The sequence below is a fragment of the Acipenser ruthenus genome, chromosome 5 (genome assembly GCF_902713425.1).
Source record: "Acipenser ruthenus chromosome 5, fAciRut3.2 maternal haplotype, whole genome shotgun sequence".
In the NCBI taxonomy this organism is placed as follows: domain Eukaryota; kingdom Metazoa; phylum Chordata; class Actinopteri; order Acipenseriformes; family Acipenseridae; genus Acipenser; species Acipenser ruthenus.
Window position 1 is genome coordinate 76,966,224 of NC_081193.1, and position 20,934 is coordinate 76,987,157.

General features: G+C 39.4%; 1 protein-coding gene across 1 annotated transcript in view; it reads right to left on the reverse strand.

Annotated features, from left to right (window-relative positions):
- The window catches only part of LOC117403388 (ALK tyrosine kinase receptor-like), a 145,459-nt gene that overhangs the window by 65,264 nt on the left and 59,261 nt on the right, over nt 1-20,934 (reverse strand). Inside the window, exon 4 of the mRNA XM_034005501.3 lies at nt 7,490-7,691. Coding sequence (XP_033861392.3) covers nt 7,490-7,691 — 202 coding nt within the window. The remainder of the gene's footprint in view (nt 1-7,489; nt 7,692-20,934) is intronic.

A 20,934-nucleotide genomic window follows, 5' to 3' on the forward strand; every position in this document is an offset into this window, starting at 1 on the left:
TTTGCTGTCAGATCTGGGCAGCTCCCTTTGATCAGCTGCAAACACAAGCGCTGCTTCAGCACAGAATAACTTTATTTTCCTCTGGAATCCATAAGAGCTGCTAGCAACACATTTGCTTAGCTTCAGTTTACAGAATGCACAGCAGATACACCTGTGATAAACAATGAATTGATTACAGGTGGTCCCATGTCTTGCTACAGTACATACATCTGATGAATAATAATAGAAGGCCCTCTGATGATAGCTACTCAAGCAGCCCTGTATGAAGAAACCAAGATCTTCCCAGACACACCCCATCTAGATCAAAATCTTCCCAGACACACCCCATCTAGATCAAGAGGCGACTATATCTGATTCACAGTAGATTTGCAATCCCCTCCACATGATATAAAATTAAAAGCACACAGGTTCAATCTTGGGGAGGCGCAAACAGACGTGCAGGGAAGGTATATAAACCTTCAGAGAAGAGCTGAATAATAGTCTCTAGTTACTTCCTTACTATCGCCAAGTATATTTAACAGTAAAGCATAGTTAGAAATCCAGGCAACGCTTACAAAGTCTGAGAAAAGACCCCTTGTGACAACCCTAGTTCTCACATCTAAATCTCTAAATCCCAATGGAAGGATTCCTCTGCCACTTTCATACTTTTCCATAAGAACGGAACTGAATCCTTAAAGGAGTGATTACGAATGTTTTAAAATCCATTTTCTTAACGGCTTATAATATATTTGAAGAAAAATCTATTTGTATAATATTCTATAGTTTTTTTCTGATATAACATTACTCTCGCCCAGTGTGAAGCTCTGGACCGAGCGAGTCCATGGAGTTCCAAGTGTTAAGGAACCAGGCTGAAACAGCAAAAGTCTAAGTCTATTTGAATACCTCGCGAAAGAGTTAATGAGATATTGAGGGAAGCTTGCAGCAAAATAAAATGTCATGGTGTAATGTTACACAATCAAAGATTACAAACAGTTCTGGGGAAGAAGCAATAGCAAAATCAACCAACAAGCACAGAAAATATCAAAACACATTGACAATCTAATCTCAGCTCCGAGAAAAATCCCATTCTGCATGTTATCCTGGGTTTGAAACAGCCTAGAGGGTGGTGGGTTAGTGATCAACTGCCAGACACTTGCTGTGAGATAGGATATTGAGTCAGAATGGTAATTAGCAGCACTTTGCATATGGTTACCAGTCCTCTCGAACTCCACATTAAATCTGTACAGTCAGGACTACCTGTTTCATAAAACACACTGATGGGGATGTGCACAGAATTAAAAAAGCAGCGATCAGGATAAGGTGTCAGTTCAATATTTCAGCCTTTGTTCTGCTGAGGAAGGATTTTCCAAAGTCAGCTGTACAAAAGAAATCAATCAGACAGGATCTAAGCACACGTTGTCAGCAACTCGCCTACATCTTACATCAGACAGGCCTGCTGAGTATCCAAAGAGTGCTTTACAAGAGCAGATGACACAAAAGAGGAAGTTTGGTCAGGTGATAAGGATAAGGGATTGAGATCCTGACACACCTGTCCTAGTTACAAGATACTGCTGGCACATGCTTATTTCAGAAAATCATTTATGTAACTTTTTTTTATATCTGATTCTTTCAGATGAAATAAAATTCAAAAATATTCTCTCAGGCAAGTATTCAATTTGAACCCTTTATCGATACTGTAACCACATGTTAACAGCTCATTCATTTTATTTTATGGGTTTGGTCAATGTTAACACTATTGTAATTTATATATTTAATCTCACTGTTACAATGCATCTTGAAAACAGGCAAGAGATTATTTAGAATACTCCAGATGTTTTATTTGTACCAGTGAATATTATTATTATTATTATTATTATTATTATTATTATTATTATTATTATTATTATTATTTTTATTTTTTATTTTTTTACGTGTAGAACACTGTGACAGGCTCGCTTTGCTTTCTACTACCAGATGCGGCCAGCCCAACCGCAAAGGAAATCAATCATTTTCAGCAGTGCTTGAATTTGTAGACCGACAGGAAATAGAGACGCATGTTGGAAGATAGAATGTCAGGTGGCGTGTGGGATCACGAAGAAATTAAGGTTTTATTAGCAGCATGGAGCGATGTCGACATACAAAAACAGCTAATGGGTGTGGTAAGAAATATGCCTAGCATGGATTTCACAGAACACTGGTGCAATGCCAAGAGAAAATAAAAAAAGTTTGGACTGAGTACAAACAAATTAAAGACAGTAACAACCAGAGTGGGAACAGCAGAGAAACCTTCCCGTTTTTAACAAATGGCCAGTGTTTTAGGCTGTCGTCCTGTGAACGATCTGCAGGGTCTTTTGTACCACAGCTCCGCGGAGACCGTCCGTGTGGAAGACAAACTAGATCCCGTCTGTCGAGCAACAGGTAAGGTAACATATCATTCATAAATTGTAATTAACTGTAAAGCCTTGTACACCAGAGTAATATGTATTATTTAAAATTCTGCTAACATTGTTTTTTTAAATAAAACAATACCTAATTTGTCTCACACATGTGCCATTTATTGTAGTTTGAGTAGTCATTTGCTGGAGAAGTTACAGCTGAAATAACTAATTAAACAAAGTAAAAAATAATACTAAAAAATACACACAATTTAATTGCCGTTTCGAAGCTATGCATTTAAAAAAGGCATTGTAGTTATCTTGTTCTCCATGTGGTCTGTAATCTCATTATTTATTATTTTTACTTCTGCAGAAGACCTCAGACTCATCGTCTCCACAGCCACCAGATGCGTCTGCCAGCTCTCCTGGTGCCAAGACAGATTGAAAAGAGCCGCCAGCTCGTCTGGGTCATCAATGGGTGTAGGACCAGCAGCATTCCAGAGAGGTAGTATTTTAACTAATGCAAACAAAAAGGCTCACTGTCCTACAGCTGTGTGTATTAACCTAGTGATAATCTGGGTCTGTTTTCAACCTGTGCGTGCGTACCTTTACTGGTACGTTACATGCTTGCCACTGGTACGGACCGACAGTTCTTTATGACGAAATGATTCCGCAAAACACAATGCTACCTCAATCGCACCATCGTAATGTATCAGTCTGTTTGCACCACTGAATCACAGAGAAATGAGAAATGATGATGCAGGGCTCCAGACTGTGACTAAAATAGTTACAAATACAACAACAAAAAAACATTTTTCGATAGCCAGGGTTGCAAAGGGTAGGCTGGCTCTCCGATGATTAGTAGGTCTATGTCCATATTTCTGATGCGGGAAGGCATGTTAGGAAATAAAAGTCCTTGACTTGCCAGTGTCCACAGGTTCGATTTTTTCAATACATGGGCATCGTGTGCACTGCCAGGAAATCCAGCACAAATATCCCCAAATCTACCATACCCATCCGCCACCCCCTGAAGTAGGATAGAATGCCATCCTTTGCGGTTGAAATAGTCCTGGTGAAAGTCTTCTGGGGCTATGATGGGAATGTGTGAAATGGGATCCTGCTGAAATGGGAAGCAATTTCTGCAAACTCTGCACTGGTTGGCATGCAAAGGTGTTTGGGAATCTTGTTGATGGTATTGCACATGTCATGTACAGCACGACAAACATTTGTTTTGCTGACATCAAACAAGTGTCCAACTGTCCCGTACTCAACAGTTGTTGCTAATTTCCAGAGGACCATCGCAACCTGCTTTTCGACGCTGACACACATACGGAAATTGGTGTTTTTTTTCTCCAGTGCAGGGCTGAGGGCTTGACAGATGTAATTGAATGTTTCTTTAGACAACCTGAAGTTTTCTATCTATTCAGTTTCACTGAAAGCTCCACTGGCTATGCGGTCCCACCAGTTGAATGAATGTGATCTGCACCACATTGAAACCACTTGCTTATTTTTTACAATATGCTTGTAAGCTTTCTGTAAAAAATGTGAAAAATAAATAAAAACAATTAGTAATGCACAAGTCTATACACAGCATTAAGCATTGTATTCATAAATGATCAAAATTGTGCCAATTTACTTGTTAAATAAATGAATAAATACATACATAAAAACACAATGCCATTTGCAGTGATGAATACTCATGCATAAGGCTGGGATTTTGTCACGGGTGTCACGGATTCCATGATTTTTGTTGATGTCCGTGATTTTACTCCATCTCAACCAAAAAAAACCAAAAAAACACTTTTTTCACGTTTGCGCTAATGATGTTGAACTAGCTTGGTTGCCTTACTTTGTAATGTAGCCGTTCACACTACTCAATATTTTGCTACATTGCAAACATTTTAAAAATTCGCAAAACAGCAAAGTGTTGATGCAGAAAGATTGTTTTCTGTATACAAAAAGTACTTCAGGATGACCTGCACTACACAAAAGCATCAAACCTCTCAATGTCCAAGATGTTATATCAGAATAATATGTAAACAAACCAGAATGTAAAATAACTGCAAACTGTACCACAAAAACGTTATTTTGTAAAGGTATGTTAAAGGAACATTTTTGTTTATACGCTGTGAAGCTTACCAATTTGTGAAACCCACAATAAATACATAAATATTTAGATTAATTTTCCTTTTTTTCCTACGTATATACAGACTGGTTTTATTTTTATGTAGGTATATTGTATTAAAAAAAAACAAAAAACATAATAGAATTTTCATCCCTGTGACTTAACACACCATTTCAGCCTTCCTCCGTGATTTAATGCTTGTCTGAATAAAATGTTGTCTATACACGTTTAGCTCTTGCTAATGTGGCATTATGTGAACATAAATGAATAGATACACAAACAAACATATTACTTACCACACGTGTGTTGCGGCAGGCAAATTAAATTATTATCACTGTCTTCCGAAGTAGAACAATCAACATGTCTTCATTTTGGATCAGCGACCTGGGTTTTTATTATGCTGTCTACAATAGTGTAAAGCACATAGAAAACAATAGCCACAAAAGTCCTTTCCACACCAGCCTCCATCGCTCGTAGAGTTGTTTTCTGTCTGTGCTTTTTAAAAAAGGGAACACAATACTATCCCACAATCCCTCTGGGACCTCCTACAGCAGGCAAAGAACAATGGCCAGGTTTGCAAAAAGTTCAGGAAAGCGCCGGCAGTGGAAACGAGGCATAAGTCTTTGCCCAAAGACACACTTCTTTACCTTGGATTCACATATCCTCCGATCTCAGAAGCTTAAGCTCAACTAAATCATGTGCCTCCAGGGTCAGTACCTATGAGCAGGTTGTCAGATTGGCTGCAACATGGACTAAGCATCTGTGATGGTGTGCTTGGTTATGTGAAGTCCAGTTACCAGGGAGTTCTAGTTAACTGTAATTTCACGAGGCAGGAGCCAGGCCTGTGTAAAGGGACTACTAGAATAAAGACTAAGTGCTTGATCAACCTCCAAGTCCGGGATGTAAGGAATTTCCCCCAAGGGGAAACTAAGGAAGGATAGAGAACAAACAAAAGTCTCCCTGGCTTACTGAAATGTCTAATTGAGAGAGGCTGACGCTCCGAAGCCACATGGAGAACCTTGCGATCTATGCAGGGAGAACAAAAGCGATGGAAAATAGAATAAAGATATAAACACATAAAGAGAGCTCCCCCCAGCTATAAGAGCCACCTTCGATAAGTTGAGTCAACGACTAGCTCGAAAGTTGGGAGCAAGCTTTGCTCTCTGAAGGGAGAGACTAGCACGGGGAATGGAAAACAAAATGTAGTAGAAAGGTTTTAGCTGGGGGTCCCCTCTGACCAGTGGGAACCTTCCTCTGGGAGGGCGAGGCGACGTTATCAGCCTCAAAGGTTGGGAAGTCAGCTTCACTTGCCATCAGAGGGGACCATTGCTGAGGTGATGCAGCAAAGTGGAGGAGGAAGGGAGGATAGAGGAGACTGAAAAGCAAGACAAGGAGCTGGCTACATTTTAAATAGGGTGACTGACAGGTAATTATAGGGTGACTGTCAGGTATTTTAGTGGGATGACACAAGGGAGGAGCCCCAGCTCCAGCTCCCTGAAATGCACCAAGGTTCTACAAAAAACATTGTTTTGTAACAATACCATGGGCACCAGGGGATTTAAACATTGCTCACAACACTGTTATAGAGCCTCTGACTATGCATCCCCTTATTATTAGCTGTAGGGAAGAATCACTGGCCAGCTACCAAAAATAACAAAAAAATAATTGTGTACTCCGCACCCCATTCATGTCAATAGTTGGCCTAGGTATGTAATTGAGCATATCTAGGCCAATTGGAGGCTCTAAAGGGGGCAGACCAGGGTTTGGGAGCGGGGGCAGGGGGTGCAAATACAGCTATGCAGGTCGGTCATTGGGGTGGGGGTGGGTGCCGTGTGGGAAGTGTTTGTTGTTTTTGACAATTAATAACTATTCATTGGTATGGAGGAACACCCATACCAATGACAACACAACACAATTAGCTGTTCTGGGCAGCTAATTGTGTTGAGCAGCCTCTAATAAAACACCACAGGTGCCTAGAACAGGACTCATGCCTCATAGTGTGTTTCTTGCGTGGTCCTGAGTGTTCGATAAAAAATCAAATGGGAAGATGTAACCAAGCAAACCAAGAAAGAAAAAAAACAATTTCCTTTATTTATCCTTCCCTGACAATCAGGACCACTCTACAAAATGAGTTCCCATTCATTCTCAGCAACAACAGCTATACTTTAAAGACTAAATGCTGTAAGTAAAGAATGTGCAAGTTAAAATCAAGAAATGTTTAGACAAAGTGGTCTTTTAATGTCTTTTAAAACTACTCTATTAAAAAGAAACGTTTGTAGAAAACATTCTAACAGAGCAAACTTCTGTCAATCACACAGGCCCCTGCAAATCAATCGAAGGCTAATGACTGGAACACTTATGGCTTTCTCATCACCAGAAACAGTTGGGGACAATTTCCAAACAATATTTGTTCTTGAAGCAGCATTACCAATTAAATAAAATATATACCATCAACAAATAAGAAAAACATCTGGTTATCCTTTTGAACCTGGGTGCTTTGTGAGTGTGCAGTACTGACATGCTTTGTGCCAACCTGTTTCATGTTCTCAGCTCATGAAGTTGACAAGTTAATTTGTTTCTGTTTAGAAAAAGCAAGTGCAATTCATGACAAAGCCCGTCTGCTTGTGCTGTTTACAGTGATGCAATCATGACAGTCTGGCACAAGAGACAAGATGCTGTGAGTGGGTGCAGAGGTTGAATGGAACTCTTGAATGGAACTCTCAATGCCACTAGACTGGTCATCAGTAGAGCAGAGTAGTACCGCATGCACCCATACATTCTTACAAAAGTTTACCACGGTAAATTTGCACATTAGATTTGTAGTTTTACCATGCTATTGCACGGTTATAATATGAAACATAGTTTACCATGATTTGCCATTTTGCTCAACCATAACTCCCTGGGTTTTACCTATGATTGACCATGCATTCACTTTGCTGTGCTTTTACTATGGTAAACTCTCATAAGGTCACGCACACAGGAGCAATGTCACATTGAATAAATGTCTTACCCTGTGGCAGTGTCTCTCTCTGTGGACAGGATCTCTCGTGGCTGTTTGTCGCCCTCGATGACCGATACTGTGTACCTCCCTGTCTGCCCACTGTGTAGGTAAACGGACGCATCAAACGCACACAGCTCACTGCTGCTCCTCAGCCAAGGACTCAACACCGCGGAGCTGGCTCCCCCTGAGCTGTTCAGAAACAGGAAGTGACCTAAACACACAGGCACAGGGAACAACATTAGAAGGGTATGATACATCATCAATGCTCTGTTTATTCAAGGGAAAGTTCAGTCTAGGAGGTTAATAAAGTGGACACTTGAAATCATGAAACAAATACATACAGTATTAAAACAAAAAACTTACTGGTACAGGTAGTTCAAAATGTAGACAGACCTGTGAGGGCGCTGTGTAAAGGGAACAGAGTATCCTGGACTGGATGGCCTGACAGTTCATTCCCAGGGTTAGGCTGAAGTCAGCCATCTAGAAAGTGGACGGAGCTACGGTACACTAAATCATTGACCCATAAGGTTAACGGTGTGACATCCGCGGATTGGAGGAGCGGTTGCACTCGTTAACCAAGGGTTCATGGTTGACGATATATAAAGGGGACGTAGTGATCTGTTCCTTATTTATGGTTACATTGAAACCAGAAGTACCTGTGTATTGTTATAGAGAACCATGAGTGTTTTGTTTGTTTTGTCTGTCTATTATTGTTCATTAGACTAGACGGCTAACACGATCCGGAGCTGTCTCCCATGGCCAGCACTAAACCCGGACGACACTGCATTACTTGTTCACCATTGTTGCATGTATTAAATTGTACTTCACCACAAGCATGACAGCATTCAATTTGGACCTGTGATCGTGTTTGTGTCTAATTTAGTATTTACGGGGACTGTAACCCTTTATCATTACTGTGCAATGCACGTTGCTGTGTATCGCAGGTTCTTTATTATTTACTGCCTGTTGGATTACAAATAAACAAACCATTTCATCTGTACTTTGTTGTCTGTTTGTTTCATTGGATTACTGCACCTGCACTCCACCTGCTCTACACCTGTGTACTAATTACCATTTTGCCACACTATGATAAACTGTTTTCTGCATAAACAGTACTGTATCCAAAATAACTTACAGCAATCAAAGTGGTTCACAATATAACATTGTTAAACACACTATTTAGATAATGTGAAATGGGTATAAATCTATTTTTGTGTAAACATGGACAGCATGGTGTTGCAACAGAGATATTCCCTGGCATGTGGGGTCATTTTATTACTCAAGGAAAACTCCCCTGGAAGATTAATAAACCAGGACATAACAACTGTAATTAAGTCTAAAATGACACATTCAGGTCTTTAAATTGTTCTTTCACTTCAGAAACCCCACTTCAAAACTCTTTCAATTTGGGTAGGGTGACTCTTGTTATTACTATGTTCTATGTTGCTGAAAGTAAACATGGACAAGTCATCTTGACAAAATAATTTGTCAAAACCTGCTGCCTGCTGCTAAGGTAACTACCCTGAGGTGAATGGTGCACTTTGTCTGCTCTTATCAGTAGGTAGTATCATAGCCAGTTTAAATTAGTTTAAATAATTTATATCGCCCTTTACAGGACGATTGTAAATTGTTTTGCTTGTGAGTTAATTTTGCACTGCTCCACTTGTCATAGTTGTGTTCCAAAATACTATTTTTAAAAGCCTTTATAAAATCTATACGCAATCACTCGCTTCACTGGCACCTTTGCTCCTGTACATCTCATTATCTTAGTGTTTCTGAGGTCCAATTTTCAATCTGAAAATAAGAGCAAAAGAGTACATTTAGCTCCACTATTTTACACCTACTTTACGCTGATGCAAAAAGAGGAGCAAGCTATAAAACAGGATTATCAATGTAAATCAGTTTGGACTGTCCCCACACTGGCTTTCTATTTAATTGATAAATCACAAACTGCACTTTTTAAATGAATGGATTTAATTTTACCATTTGTGAAATTAGCTACTACAGCGGGAAGCTGGGATGTTTTGTTAAAACATGGAAATCTCTCAACGATTATTTAAAAAAAAGTAGTCTGGACGTAGCGTACACTTTTAATTTATACCTGTACTTTTTAAAATGATAATTACTAAAAGTAAGACTGCATTTGGCTTTAACCTCCTTGTATGGTCCCATACATGTTACCTTAACATACTGGTTGTTGGGATGGTATAAAAGCCGGAACAGCATTTTAATTATTAAAATTGCATTAAAAAACAGCACAGAAAGTTGCACGCACTTGAGAAGAATATTTTAGTAATGAAAACAGATTAATAACACACTGTCGTTAACCTGTTCTGTCCCTGAACCATGTTTTTATCAGCAAAAAGGATCCAAAACATTTGGTTCCAAATGTGCAAAGACAACGAAAATTATACATATAATACAAATAGGTGAGCATAACATAATGCTGATGAAAAAACAGTCTAAAATTACCTTTAACTGGCCATTCTGTGCAAGAAAAGGGGTAAATTATTACAAAACAGCCCAGAATAATGGGTTCCAAAGTTGCACAGAGGACAAAGCTCTGAACCAGACAGGGATCAATTGAAAAAAGCAATTTTGCACGAGAGCAAGCATGGTGCATATTAGTGTACAAAAAATAGAGCAGAGCTAAAATCGGCCTGTTAATATTTTCATTCATACATTTTCCATTTCAACTGAAAACTGTGGATATATCAGAGGCAGTTAGAGCACAGCGACAGGGAGAGTGCTAGGGTGGAGAGTGGAGATAACGGCAGCCTTGTATTACACTAAGCAGAGAGTGTGAGAGTGAGGGTGAAATGTACTAAACAAGCGCAATGCTGTTAACAACTTTTTAGGGAATACTTTGCGGCAGCAGTTTTTCTTTGCAGTTCAGCCTTAGATGAATATGTAATTATGGGCATTCCTGCATAAACTCACAGAAATGGGGTGGAGATGAGGGTTCTCAAATAGTAGAATGAGATGTACGAACGCTGCATCCTTTTTGTTAAGAACTTTTGAAAGCACGTTTTAAATAGTCGCAATTAGCAAACCTTTAAAAGGCAGTATGAAAAACACTATCCCCTAACCATGGCCACTGTGATTGCAGCAAGAAGGAGACATTGTCTTCAGCAAGAATGAGTGATTTGTAGGATTAGAAGAGAAAGGGTATTTCGTACCCGCAGTACCCTCTTCGATTTTAATGAAGACCAAATTAAGCACAGGTACAGGCTCTGCAGCCCCATAATTCTTGAGCTGCTGTCTGATTTAAAAGATGACCTGGAGCCTGTCACCCAGAGAAGCCATGCTATTCATGTAGTGGTCCAACTATTGTCCACGCTGCATTATTTTGACTCTGGATCCTTTCAGGGGATTGTGGCAGCTGTTGCTGGTATTTCCAGTGTGCTTTTTCTTGGGTTTTGCCAGTTGTGCTCAATGCATTTTTGAGGCAAATACCTATTTTTCCCTAAAAGCAGGGTGTACTTAAGCCTTGAAAAACTAATTTCTATGACATTGGTTTACCCAACATGCACATGTGCGCTAACCCCTCCAGCTCATTCCAAGCATCTGTATAGGAATAGGAAACACACCTATTCTACTAATGTGCAGGTAGTTTATAATTGTATCATGATAATACAAATTGGTGGTATAATGCAACATTTGTTGCTGGTCCCTTGAAATTCGTATTAACGAGAATTGAGAGTTCTCCTGTAAGTATCATAACTTGTGAATGCGGCACCATGATCTATTTTGTATATTGTCTAAGCTACTAAGTAGGCCAAGTTAAAAATAATAATAATAAAAAGAAAAAATGGCTAAAATCATTTTGTTTCAATTTTAAATAATCTTTTATTCGCATTGTACACCAATGTGTACAAAGCAGCAGCATGATTTATTTTGTTACTGATAGCCTACAGGCTAAAGTAAAAAGAAAGTGTGCTAGGTATTCATTTGATTTTACTACTATACTGTATAAGCCTACTGTATAGATTTAAATCATTTCTGCGCAATGATTTATACATATAAAATACACTGAGCACTATAAATGTATGTGTGTGCAATTTTATTATATATTTTTTTAAACCTGACCTTATGTCGGACAAACATGTCCAGTGTAGCGAGGGGCTACATGATTATGAAAAGCTTTTTGAATTTTTTTATTTGGGGATGATGGTGGGGGCCCCACTATAGAATCTGATGGAACTAAACTGCCCCTCCCTGCGTCCGCCACCCGTCCGCTCCAGCTCATCCAGAACTCTGCTGCCCGTCTGGTGTTCTCTCTGCCTCGCTTCGCCCACGCTACTCCACTACTCCGCTCGCTCCACTGGCTCCCGATCACTGCTCGCATCCAGTTCAAGACTCTTGTACTAGCCTACAGATGCCTTGACCAGACTGCACCCAGCTACCTCCAGACCCTCATCTCTCCCTACACCCCCACTCGACCTCTCCGCTCAGCCTGCACTAGAAGACTAGCTCTACCTCCGCTACGCTCCCCTGCCTCCAGAGCCCGCTCCTTCTCCACCCTTGCTCCGCAGTGGTGGAATGACCTTCCTACAGATGTCAGGACTGCCCAGTTCCTGACCACATTCCGGCGCCTCCTTAAGACTCACCTCTTCAAACAGCACCTGTAGAACTCCTCTGTTTGTATCCTGGGACACTATCACCCTTCATGTAAATGTGCTTTATTTTGCTCTTATCTTCCCCCTATTTTACTGCATTTAATCCTGTACTTCAGAATACTGTAATCTGCCAAGTGTTTAACCTGTAGTACTTTGTATTTAATCATATCCTGATGTAACTATCACTATTTAAACATAACCTGATGTAACTATCACTTATCTGCTGTATTATTGAATTGTGGTTTGTCACACTTGTACTTTGCTTGAACAAAAGTTATTGTATTTCTTGCTCTTATTGTATTACTTGTATTGTAACACTTGAAATGTATTTGCTTAAGATTGTAAGTCGCCCTGGATAAGGGCGTCTGCTAAGAAATAAATAATAATAATAATAATAATAATAATAATAATAATAATAATAATAATAATAATATTTATTTGAAAAAATGTTGCACGACTCGTTGTGCGAGAGATCTTGCTAAGATGACACAACAAATATTTAACTTGGTATATTGTGGCTCTCTTCATAAATATATTTTCTCTCAGTACATACGACAAAATGTATAGTTTTGTCACAACGAAAATGCAAATTGCGGTATGTTTGTGCTGTGACTGGCCCATCTTAGTGCATCTACCCCTGAGTGTCTAGAGGTCTTGCACCAATTACCTTCTTTTCCCCCTGAAGGGAAAACAATTGAAAAATACTCCAATGAAATATAAACTAATTTAGTGAATTTCGATACTTCTCAGGAGGAGACAGGGAATCGAAGGGGTCTGAAGATTAATAATGTTTGTTTCATTCAGCCCAGAAATACCAGTCATTTATTTTTCTTTACAGCCTTTGAAATATTGAACCTGAATGCTGCGACAAATGAGATTGGTTTTCCAGGATGCATTTGCAATGGGGCCTCGGGAGGCTGTGTATGAAATTGCTCTGATTCCAATTTTATCCCTCAGCCTTAGCGTGGGTCAGTGAATCTACGCTGTTATAAATAGGTGCGTACACCTCTAATGAAGGGCATGGGTCGGATGAGGAATTGGGGGGAAAAATTACTTTGTGAAGAGCTGAAGCTTTTCCAACTGTTGAGCTTGTTGATCATCAGGTAGTTTATACACACAGTGGAATCACTGTGTGTATAATGCCTGCCAATTGGACAGAGTAGGATGATCTTCATAGAGAACTGGTCATTGTCTCCAAATTGAAAGACAGACAGACCAAAATAAAAACTCCAACACACACGCACACACAAGTGTATTATCCAGTTCACCATTCAAGTTATACAGCACTTTTTAATCAATTTTAACCCACTGTCCCACTGTCAAGCCCATCGTCTCTTTTCATCTGCCAAACTGAGGCAAGGGTATTTACCAAGCAACTGAACACCAGACTCGTTGGGCATCTGACATTCAGGGTCTCTGAGGCACTTTAAGGTTAGCTAAACCCACAAGAGTGCAGCGTTCAATGCAGCTTTCCCTGGGGGACCCTAGCCAAGATCAGCAACTCAGCACAAAAACAATTGCCATTGACAAGTTACTGCAAAACATTGCTAATAAAGACCACCTATCTGTCGTAATGACTTTTTCCCCCATGTCCGCTGTCAGTTACTCCACAAAAACACAAAATATATCTATTTTAATTGAATACAATTTTAACTTGTGGGTGTAAGATAAAATTACTGCAGCAAAACTGAGCAGTAAAATACGCATTTAGGCCAAAGAGCCACTAGGACACATTGCTCTTTAGTCTTATGATTTAAGCCATTCCCTATTGATTGGGCTTAATCTGCAGAACTCTTTCATAAACAGGTTTCTGTTGTGCTCAGGCTACAGCTTGCTGCAACATTTTTTAGGTGGCATTCTTTGCTGTTCTAGTCATTCAGGGCAGCAGTTGCAGTGTTCTGTGTAAGGGAAGCAGATAAAGTCACATAGTTGTTGTGCTTCATGCATTTGTGAGCTGTGTACCTGATTACAGCCCAAACACCATGTAAAAAAGCCACCAGAGCTGTAGTAATTTCAAAGCGATTATATTTGACCTGAGGATATGACTGTCATCTGGCTGTTAGTCTAAATATCCAGCCTTTATTGACAAGCAGATTTGTCCCTTTTGTCTTTCGCATAATTTTTTCATCACTGTTGGTTTGATTAAGCCTGGGTTTTACAGCAACATTAATCTCAAATAGCTTTCAAAATCAATCCTCTTTGATTAATTAGACTGAAGGCGACTTGAATATTTACATTAGTGATTTCTACATGTCTATCAATGCTTTCTTTTTTTTTTTTATAAATTGAGTTTTCGCCAATTTTTTACCCTGGTTTTCTCCCCAATTTGAAATGCCCAATTATTATTATTTGATCCAGGGTCACCGCTGCAAGCGCCCTGACGACTCAGGAAATGGAGGCCGAAACATGCTCCTGCCAATCCGTCATTTATCGCACTACGGATCCACAGCGAGGCCACCAGACCTATAGAGGACAACACAGATTTGATGGCTCCACTGCAGAACTGCAGGCGCCCTATCGACCACAGGGGTCGCTGGTGTGCGGAGAACCGTGGATTGACCTGCCGACCTAAGCCCTCCCTACCCGGGTGGCACTCGGCCAATTGTGCGCCGACCCCTAGGGTTCCTGGATTCGAACCTGCGATCTCCAGGCTATAGGGCGCATCCTGCACTCCACGCGGAGCGTCTTTACTGGATGCACCACTTGGGAGCCCCTATCAATGCTTTCTAAGGATAAAGCCAGGAGGAACTGGAGTGATTTCTCCAGGCCTGTTTTGACCTGAGGTGCCATTTATGGGATCTTATGATTTGATTGACAGGTCAGTACCTCTGAACAATTTTGATGGAATTTTAGGGGTCCCAGCCATTCCGTATACCTGGGCGTGTCCTCTTTCCACAAATACCAAAATTGTTCAGAGATACTGACCTGTCAACAGCCAAGTGAATTCAGTCTGCTGCTTTGATCTGATTAATCCTGTTGTGATTTATGTCATTTCAATTTTGCATCTGTGTTATAATTATATCTTGATTATTTTCATATTTAATAGAACATAAATAATTACACATATTCATATGCGGTACACAACACACTGTGTAAGATTTCTTATTGGAAAGTGTTTTAAAATATCAAACTCTTTACGTTCATTGTACTTTATACAGATAAATACTGCAGTCTATCTTTCATAAAGGTTAAATACATAATATTCCTCATATAATCTATACAGTGAAATACTGTTTTGGAGCACGCAGGGTTTAAAACAAGCTAGTAAAGCTTGGGGTAAATTCCAAAACTGAATGCACTAAAATCATATTTTTTCCCCTCCACAGTGGATATGCCTTATTTTTGGTCTGCTACAGAGCAATATACTTCACTGCAATAGGAGTGTATTTACTGAACGATGTCCTTATTGGGGAGATACAGTAACCAAAAATGTTCACCAAGCAGAAGACATCCCCACGGTTACAAGCAGATGACATCCCCATGGTTACAAGCAGATGACATCCCCATGGTTACAAGCAGATGACATCCCCATGGTTACAAGCAGATGACATCCCCACGGTTACAAGCAGATGACATCCCCACAGTTACAAGCAGGACTTATCACTCGAGTGAAACTGCTCCCATGAAACTAGGGCATTTGATGATTACAATTCACCAAAGTTATTATCTTTTCATGTCATTGTTCAATGTAATTTTTTAATATGATAAACTACTTCACACCCTAGGCACGTGTTTCAGAGCTATCACACTGTATCATGCTATGGACTTAGGCAAGTGAATAAAGCAAGTGGGCTCTCAAGCTTTTGGTCATCATCGTGTCATTAAGACAGATAAGCTTCCTAAATCCCGTGGTCAATTGCTTCTGAATCTCCTTATGGAACAGAAACGGATAGCTGTGCCTGGGCAATAAATACTCAGGGCTCATTCCGAGACCCCTCCGCATTTCATTCATTATTATTGAACTGTCACAATCATTTGAGCTGATGGTGTTCATCAGCCTTTCTGTCAAGTCTATTAAAGAGCTAAATGAGAATATTATTTCAAACTGAGGTGAGGTGTTACTGGCCAAGTTTTGTCAGTTACTTGTAGCAAAAATATCAACACATTGCAGTGATTTCAGGGTGACAATTGTGAGAAAGCAGCAGGCTTCCATATCGACCTTGTGATTAAACACTATTCTAAGATGCTTTTTACTAATGTTGAAACATTACCAGGTTGGGTTAAACTGTACAATTCTATGACACTTTGAAGTAAAAAAATTCCACAAAATTATGTTTCAAACAGCATCAGTGATTTTTCTGCCTTAAAAACGAATACAAAAAAAAAAATCAACTCACAGTGCAGACTGTAAAGTAGAACACAACTGTCCACAAACAAACAAAGAAGAGATGCTAACATGGATGAAAATTGCAGCTACCCACCCTACACACACACACACACACACACACACATTCACGCACGCATGCACACACACACACACACACACACAAACACAAACCCTTCTTCACTGAATAACGAAAGAACTACAGTTCTGAGACCTTGACCTGTGGTTTACCAGCTCTGAGAGTGTATTACAAATGAGGAGCCAAGAGACTGGGAGAAGCTTTGAAACCACTCTGATGGAAAACCTGTATTGACCTGGTCATCACACTCAGAGCTCAGGGAGTGGAACTCCAAGCACAGAGCAGAGATCAAAGACAGCTCCAGAGTGAATATATCTCTGAGCTCAGAGAAAACAGGGTTTGAGTACAGCAGAGAAAAAAAGACATGACTTTTACCAAAGGGTTTTTCATAATTAGATTTATTTTAATGAATAAAAAAACAGATAAAGTGAAAAATATACTGATCACTGCATAATACTTCTTAAATGCATGCAATTACAACGTGCAGAATTTCAGGGTCGAATGACCTGATATTTGCGTCTGTACAACACATACAACACATGGAAGATGCAATCCATCTACTGACAAAAGGGTCTAGGCTCTCTAACTACAGAACAAATAAATAAATGAAGATATCAGACCTGATATATCAGACACTTGTAGTCTAATAGTTGGGGATTGAGGAGTGAATATCCTAGTACCAGGACAAGGACAGCTGTTGCAGCTAAATGCTTATAATTTAAAGTGTTTAATTTAAGTGCTTAGTTTAATGCTTACTTTATTATATTAAAATAACTCTGGAATGAATCACACATTTAACCCTTTTTATCTCAAAGACACATTGTCTTTACTCATTTTATTTACAGGAAAAAGAAAACATTACAAAATCAAAACACACATACACACAATATGTGTGTCTTTCACATAGGAAAGACCTGTGATGGTATTACATATTTACGGTAATTATTTTGTTAGCTCTATGCCCCTTTATCAGGACTTTTTTAAAACATGGTTTTGGATAAAGGAGTGGTGATTCCTTCAAGCCGTGTTGGATGCGCTGAGTGCGATACTGGGTCTTCAGAAGGGAAAGGACTGGGAATAGTAGATCACTCCAGCACCCTATCCTGTCTGATCCTGCAGCACAACAACAGTTAATTTACTGTAAAACACACACAGATCATCAAGCTGCATCAGCAGGTTGCTACACTGGTCATTAGCTGGATATGCAGCCGGATCTCTGGACATTAAAAGGAATGCATGGGACGCGTCGTGCAGGAAATGAACAGGGGTATAAATCTATAAGTTAACAGAGTGGAAAGCGCTCCAGCCCCATTCAATTAAAGAACACATTAAAACCCATCTCTGTAGCTGCTTCCCATCTTTGCAAGGGTCATTTGTTTTCAGCAAAACATTCTAAATGTTGTTACAATCCAAAACATTCATTATCAAAACATCTACTGACACTATGTTCTTGTCACTTTCTATTTATCTGAATTGACCTGAACTTTGCTTTATGAATACTGGGCTCTTGCATGTGCTGAGGGATGTTACATTGTCCAGGCTCTGAAATATTTTTTACAAGGAGTGCTAACCGCCTTTTCTTGAGCTGAGAATATCTTTTTTATACTGTTTCTATACTGGCATCTAATCAGTTCCTGTGTGTTAGGTCACATGGCCTGGCTGGAGTGAAACTAGACCATTACTGTGAAACTGATCTATAGCATAATGAATTGTTCTTTACTGGGAAGCAGCAGCAATTGTTACTTAAATAGCACTTTCTTTGAAATATCTCTATGAGTATAAAATACAAGGAACCAAAAGATCTTCAAACGAAGAAAGGTGGGGCAGTGGTATTATTGATTGTGCTGATACGAGGCATGGAAATACATTTTAAAATCTTGGTTAGCACTCTTTTAATGATCCATACTACCCGGTCTTGTTTGGAACCCTTTTCCCAGTAGATAAATGAATCCAATAAGAGCTTGCAGATTTTAATTTTATACTCTGTGCTTTTCAATTAAGGGAACTGAAGCCATTAACCTTCCATCTCCCATATAGCATATGCTGCTGATTGACCATTTACCAAAACTCTGAAGTGTATCAAATTTGAGCAGATTAAAAGACTAAAATAGCATAATATTGGCACACATCTAACCTGATGCAAAAAGTGCCAACATTGCAGTCAAACAAATCTAGGAGAGTTTTTGATTTTTATAGACTGTGGTATGTTAAGGTCTCCACACACCGCACCACGACAAAAAAATTAAACATGTATTTTTGATACGAGACGTTCACACTGCCTGCAATGGGACGGGCGACACTGAAGCAATGTGAAAAATATAGGATTGGTGTCTAAGTTTGCGATTTGGTCTCGCAGCAGCTAGGGAAATGACCAATGAGGAACAGTTTCCCTTGTGTGCCTTCAGTAAACAATGGCGGAAGAAAAATAAATTGTTGCAGTATCAAAATACCTGGAGCTGTACAATAAAGGACACAAAAATGATAAAGGCACTGCGATGAGGGGGAACATCTGGGAATCCATTTCCAAGGAACTGGATATAGCTGGTATGTGTGATTTGTTTACCTTTACTGAAATAAGTATTCTGAAAAGCTAGTATGTATTTTACATTTTTATTAGCTGTACAACAGGACTAACATATGTGTGATTTTTTTTCCAGCTGATGATACAATCAGAGGAGACTTGCCTATCACATCGTGTCAGACACTAAGAACTAAAATATAATTAGTATTTAATCATAATGTTGATACTTTTCTTGCTTTTGTTATTTGTCATCTCTGGATGCTTTACATTACATTGAACTCTGTGTGATTAAATACTTAACATGTTTTAATTACTCTTTCTCTCTCTCTCTCTATCATAATTATACCACAGATATGCATGTGTGTATGCTTACATATACATGTAGTTCAGTTGTTATTTATAATATTATATTGAAAAACCGGACTAATTTGAATTAATTTGAACTCATTTTATCTCATACAGACACACCGATATTTATTTTGTTGTTTTGACGCGTATTAATAACATTTTAGGAACATTTCTGCATCTTATATAAAGGTTGAAAGCTATATACACAATGCTCTATATAGTATTCTCCGGTGTTTTTGCTAGGGAAGATGTGTGTTATACAAGCTGCACAAGTAGCATGCATTAAACAAGGGGTGCATGGTATACTCAGGATGCACATTTTATACAAAGAATTACGGTAATGGGTACAGCAAATCGTTTTTTTCTTATTAGTTATTCTGGCCCTTTGTATAATCCTTGGAAGCATCTTGAAAACAATAATCCGATCAGAATGACAAATGCACGTTTCCAATCCCTAGGCATTTCAGTGGAGAGGGCAGTGGACTGGCAAGCCGACAAAAAACAGATTATTGATGTTTCCAACTTGGGACCTCTTGTTTCATAACGCATTAGTCTGCCAAAGGGTAGAAGGCCAAGATAGTACAGAAGTTGACATTTACAGTGTTTTCAGAGAGTGCCCAGCTAATGCATGCTTTGTCTCTGTGATATTCAGCTGCATCTATATGCAATAATCTGATTTAGTGCAACCTGAAGGCCACCCTTCAGCTGAGGCAGGCACTGGAAGACAGGGAAGGAGGAAGATTATACAAAGCCTCTTACAGGTAATGGCAGCTGCTTAATGAAACCAAGAGAAAAACATTTACTGACCTCTCAATGAAGAGCACAGCTAATATAACAGAACAAACTTCAAAAACAAAAACTCAATCTGCCAAACAGAGAAAAGCAGAAGAAACTTATAGATGAAGAAAAAAAAGAAGATGAAGAAGAAGAAGAAGAAGAAGAAGAAGGAGAAATAGTTGTCTTTTTGTGCTTTGTATTTGTGCGTTCAGTAACAGTGGCACATTTACACAGCTGGCTGGTGTGTGTAGGCTGGCTAGGTTAGTAAAAAGAAGTTGCATTTGTATCTGAACTCTATTAAAGTAAGAACATGTTGTTTTTCTGAGGAAGATATTCATTAACCACAGTCATCTGTTTCTGAGTTAAAATGAGCACAAGTTTGTGTAACCTCCGCCTAGTGCAGGTAAAAATCCCTGCAACCAATCAGGGGCATGTGTAGCACAAAGGAAATAGGGTATTATTCAGTTGTTTGCACCTTGTTACTGAGCAATTACCCCTGTACTGTACCTTGGCTATTTAATCCCTGTACGCAGTGTCAGGTTTACAGTTTGAAAAAAACAGTACTGACTGCAACAGCAAGCAAGCATGGCTGGAAAGAGAAAAGTGATGAGCATCAGCATAACAGCATACAAATGCAGTGTAAATAAACTGTCTCTTAGATGCTGTGTGCTTGCTAAAGCATGCTTGGAACTCTGTCAGTCAGCAAACAATGCAACATTGCTTCAAAAGGGCTGCGTTCTCTGTAGTTGAGGAGGAGAGAGCTGACGAAAATAAAACCAAAACTGA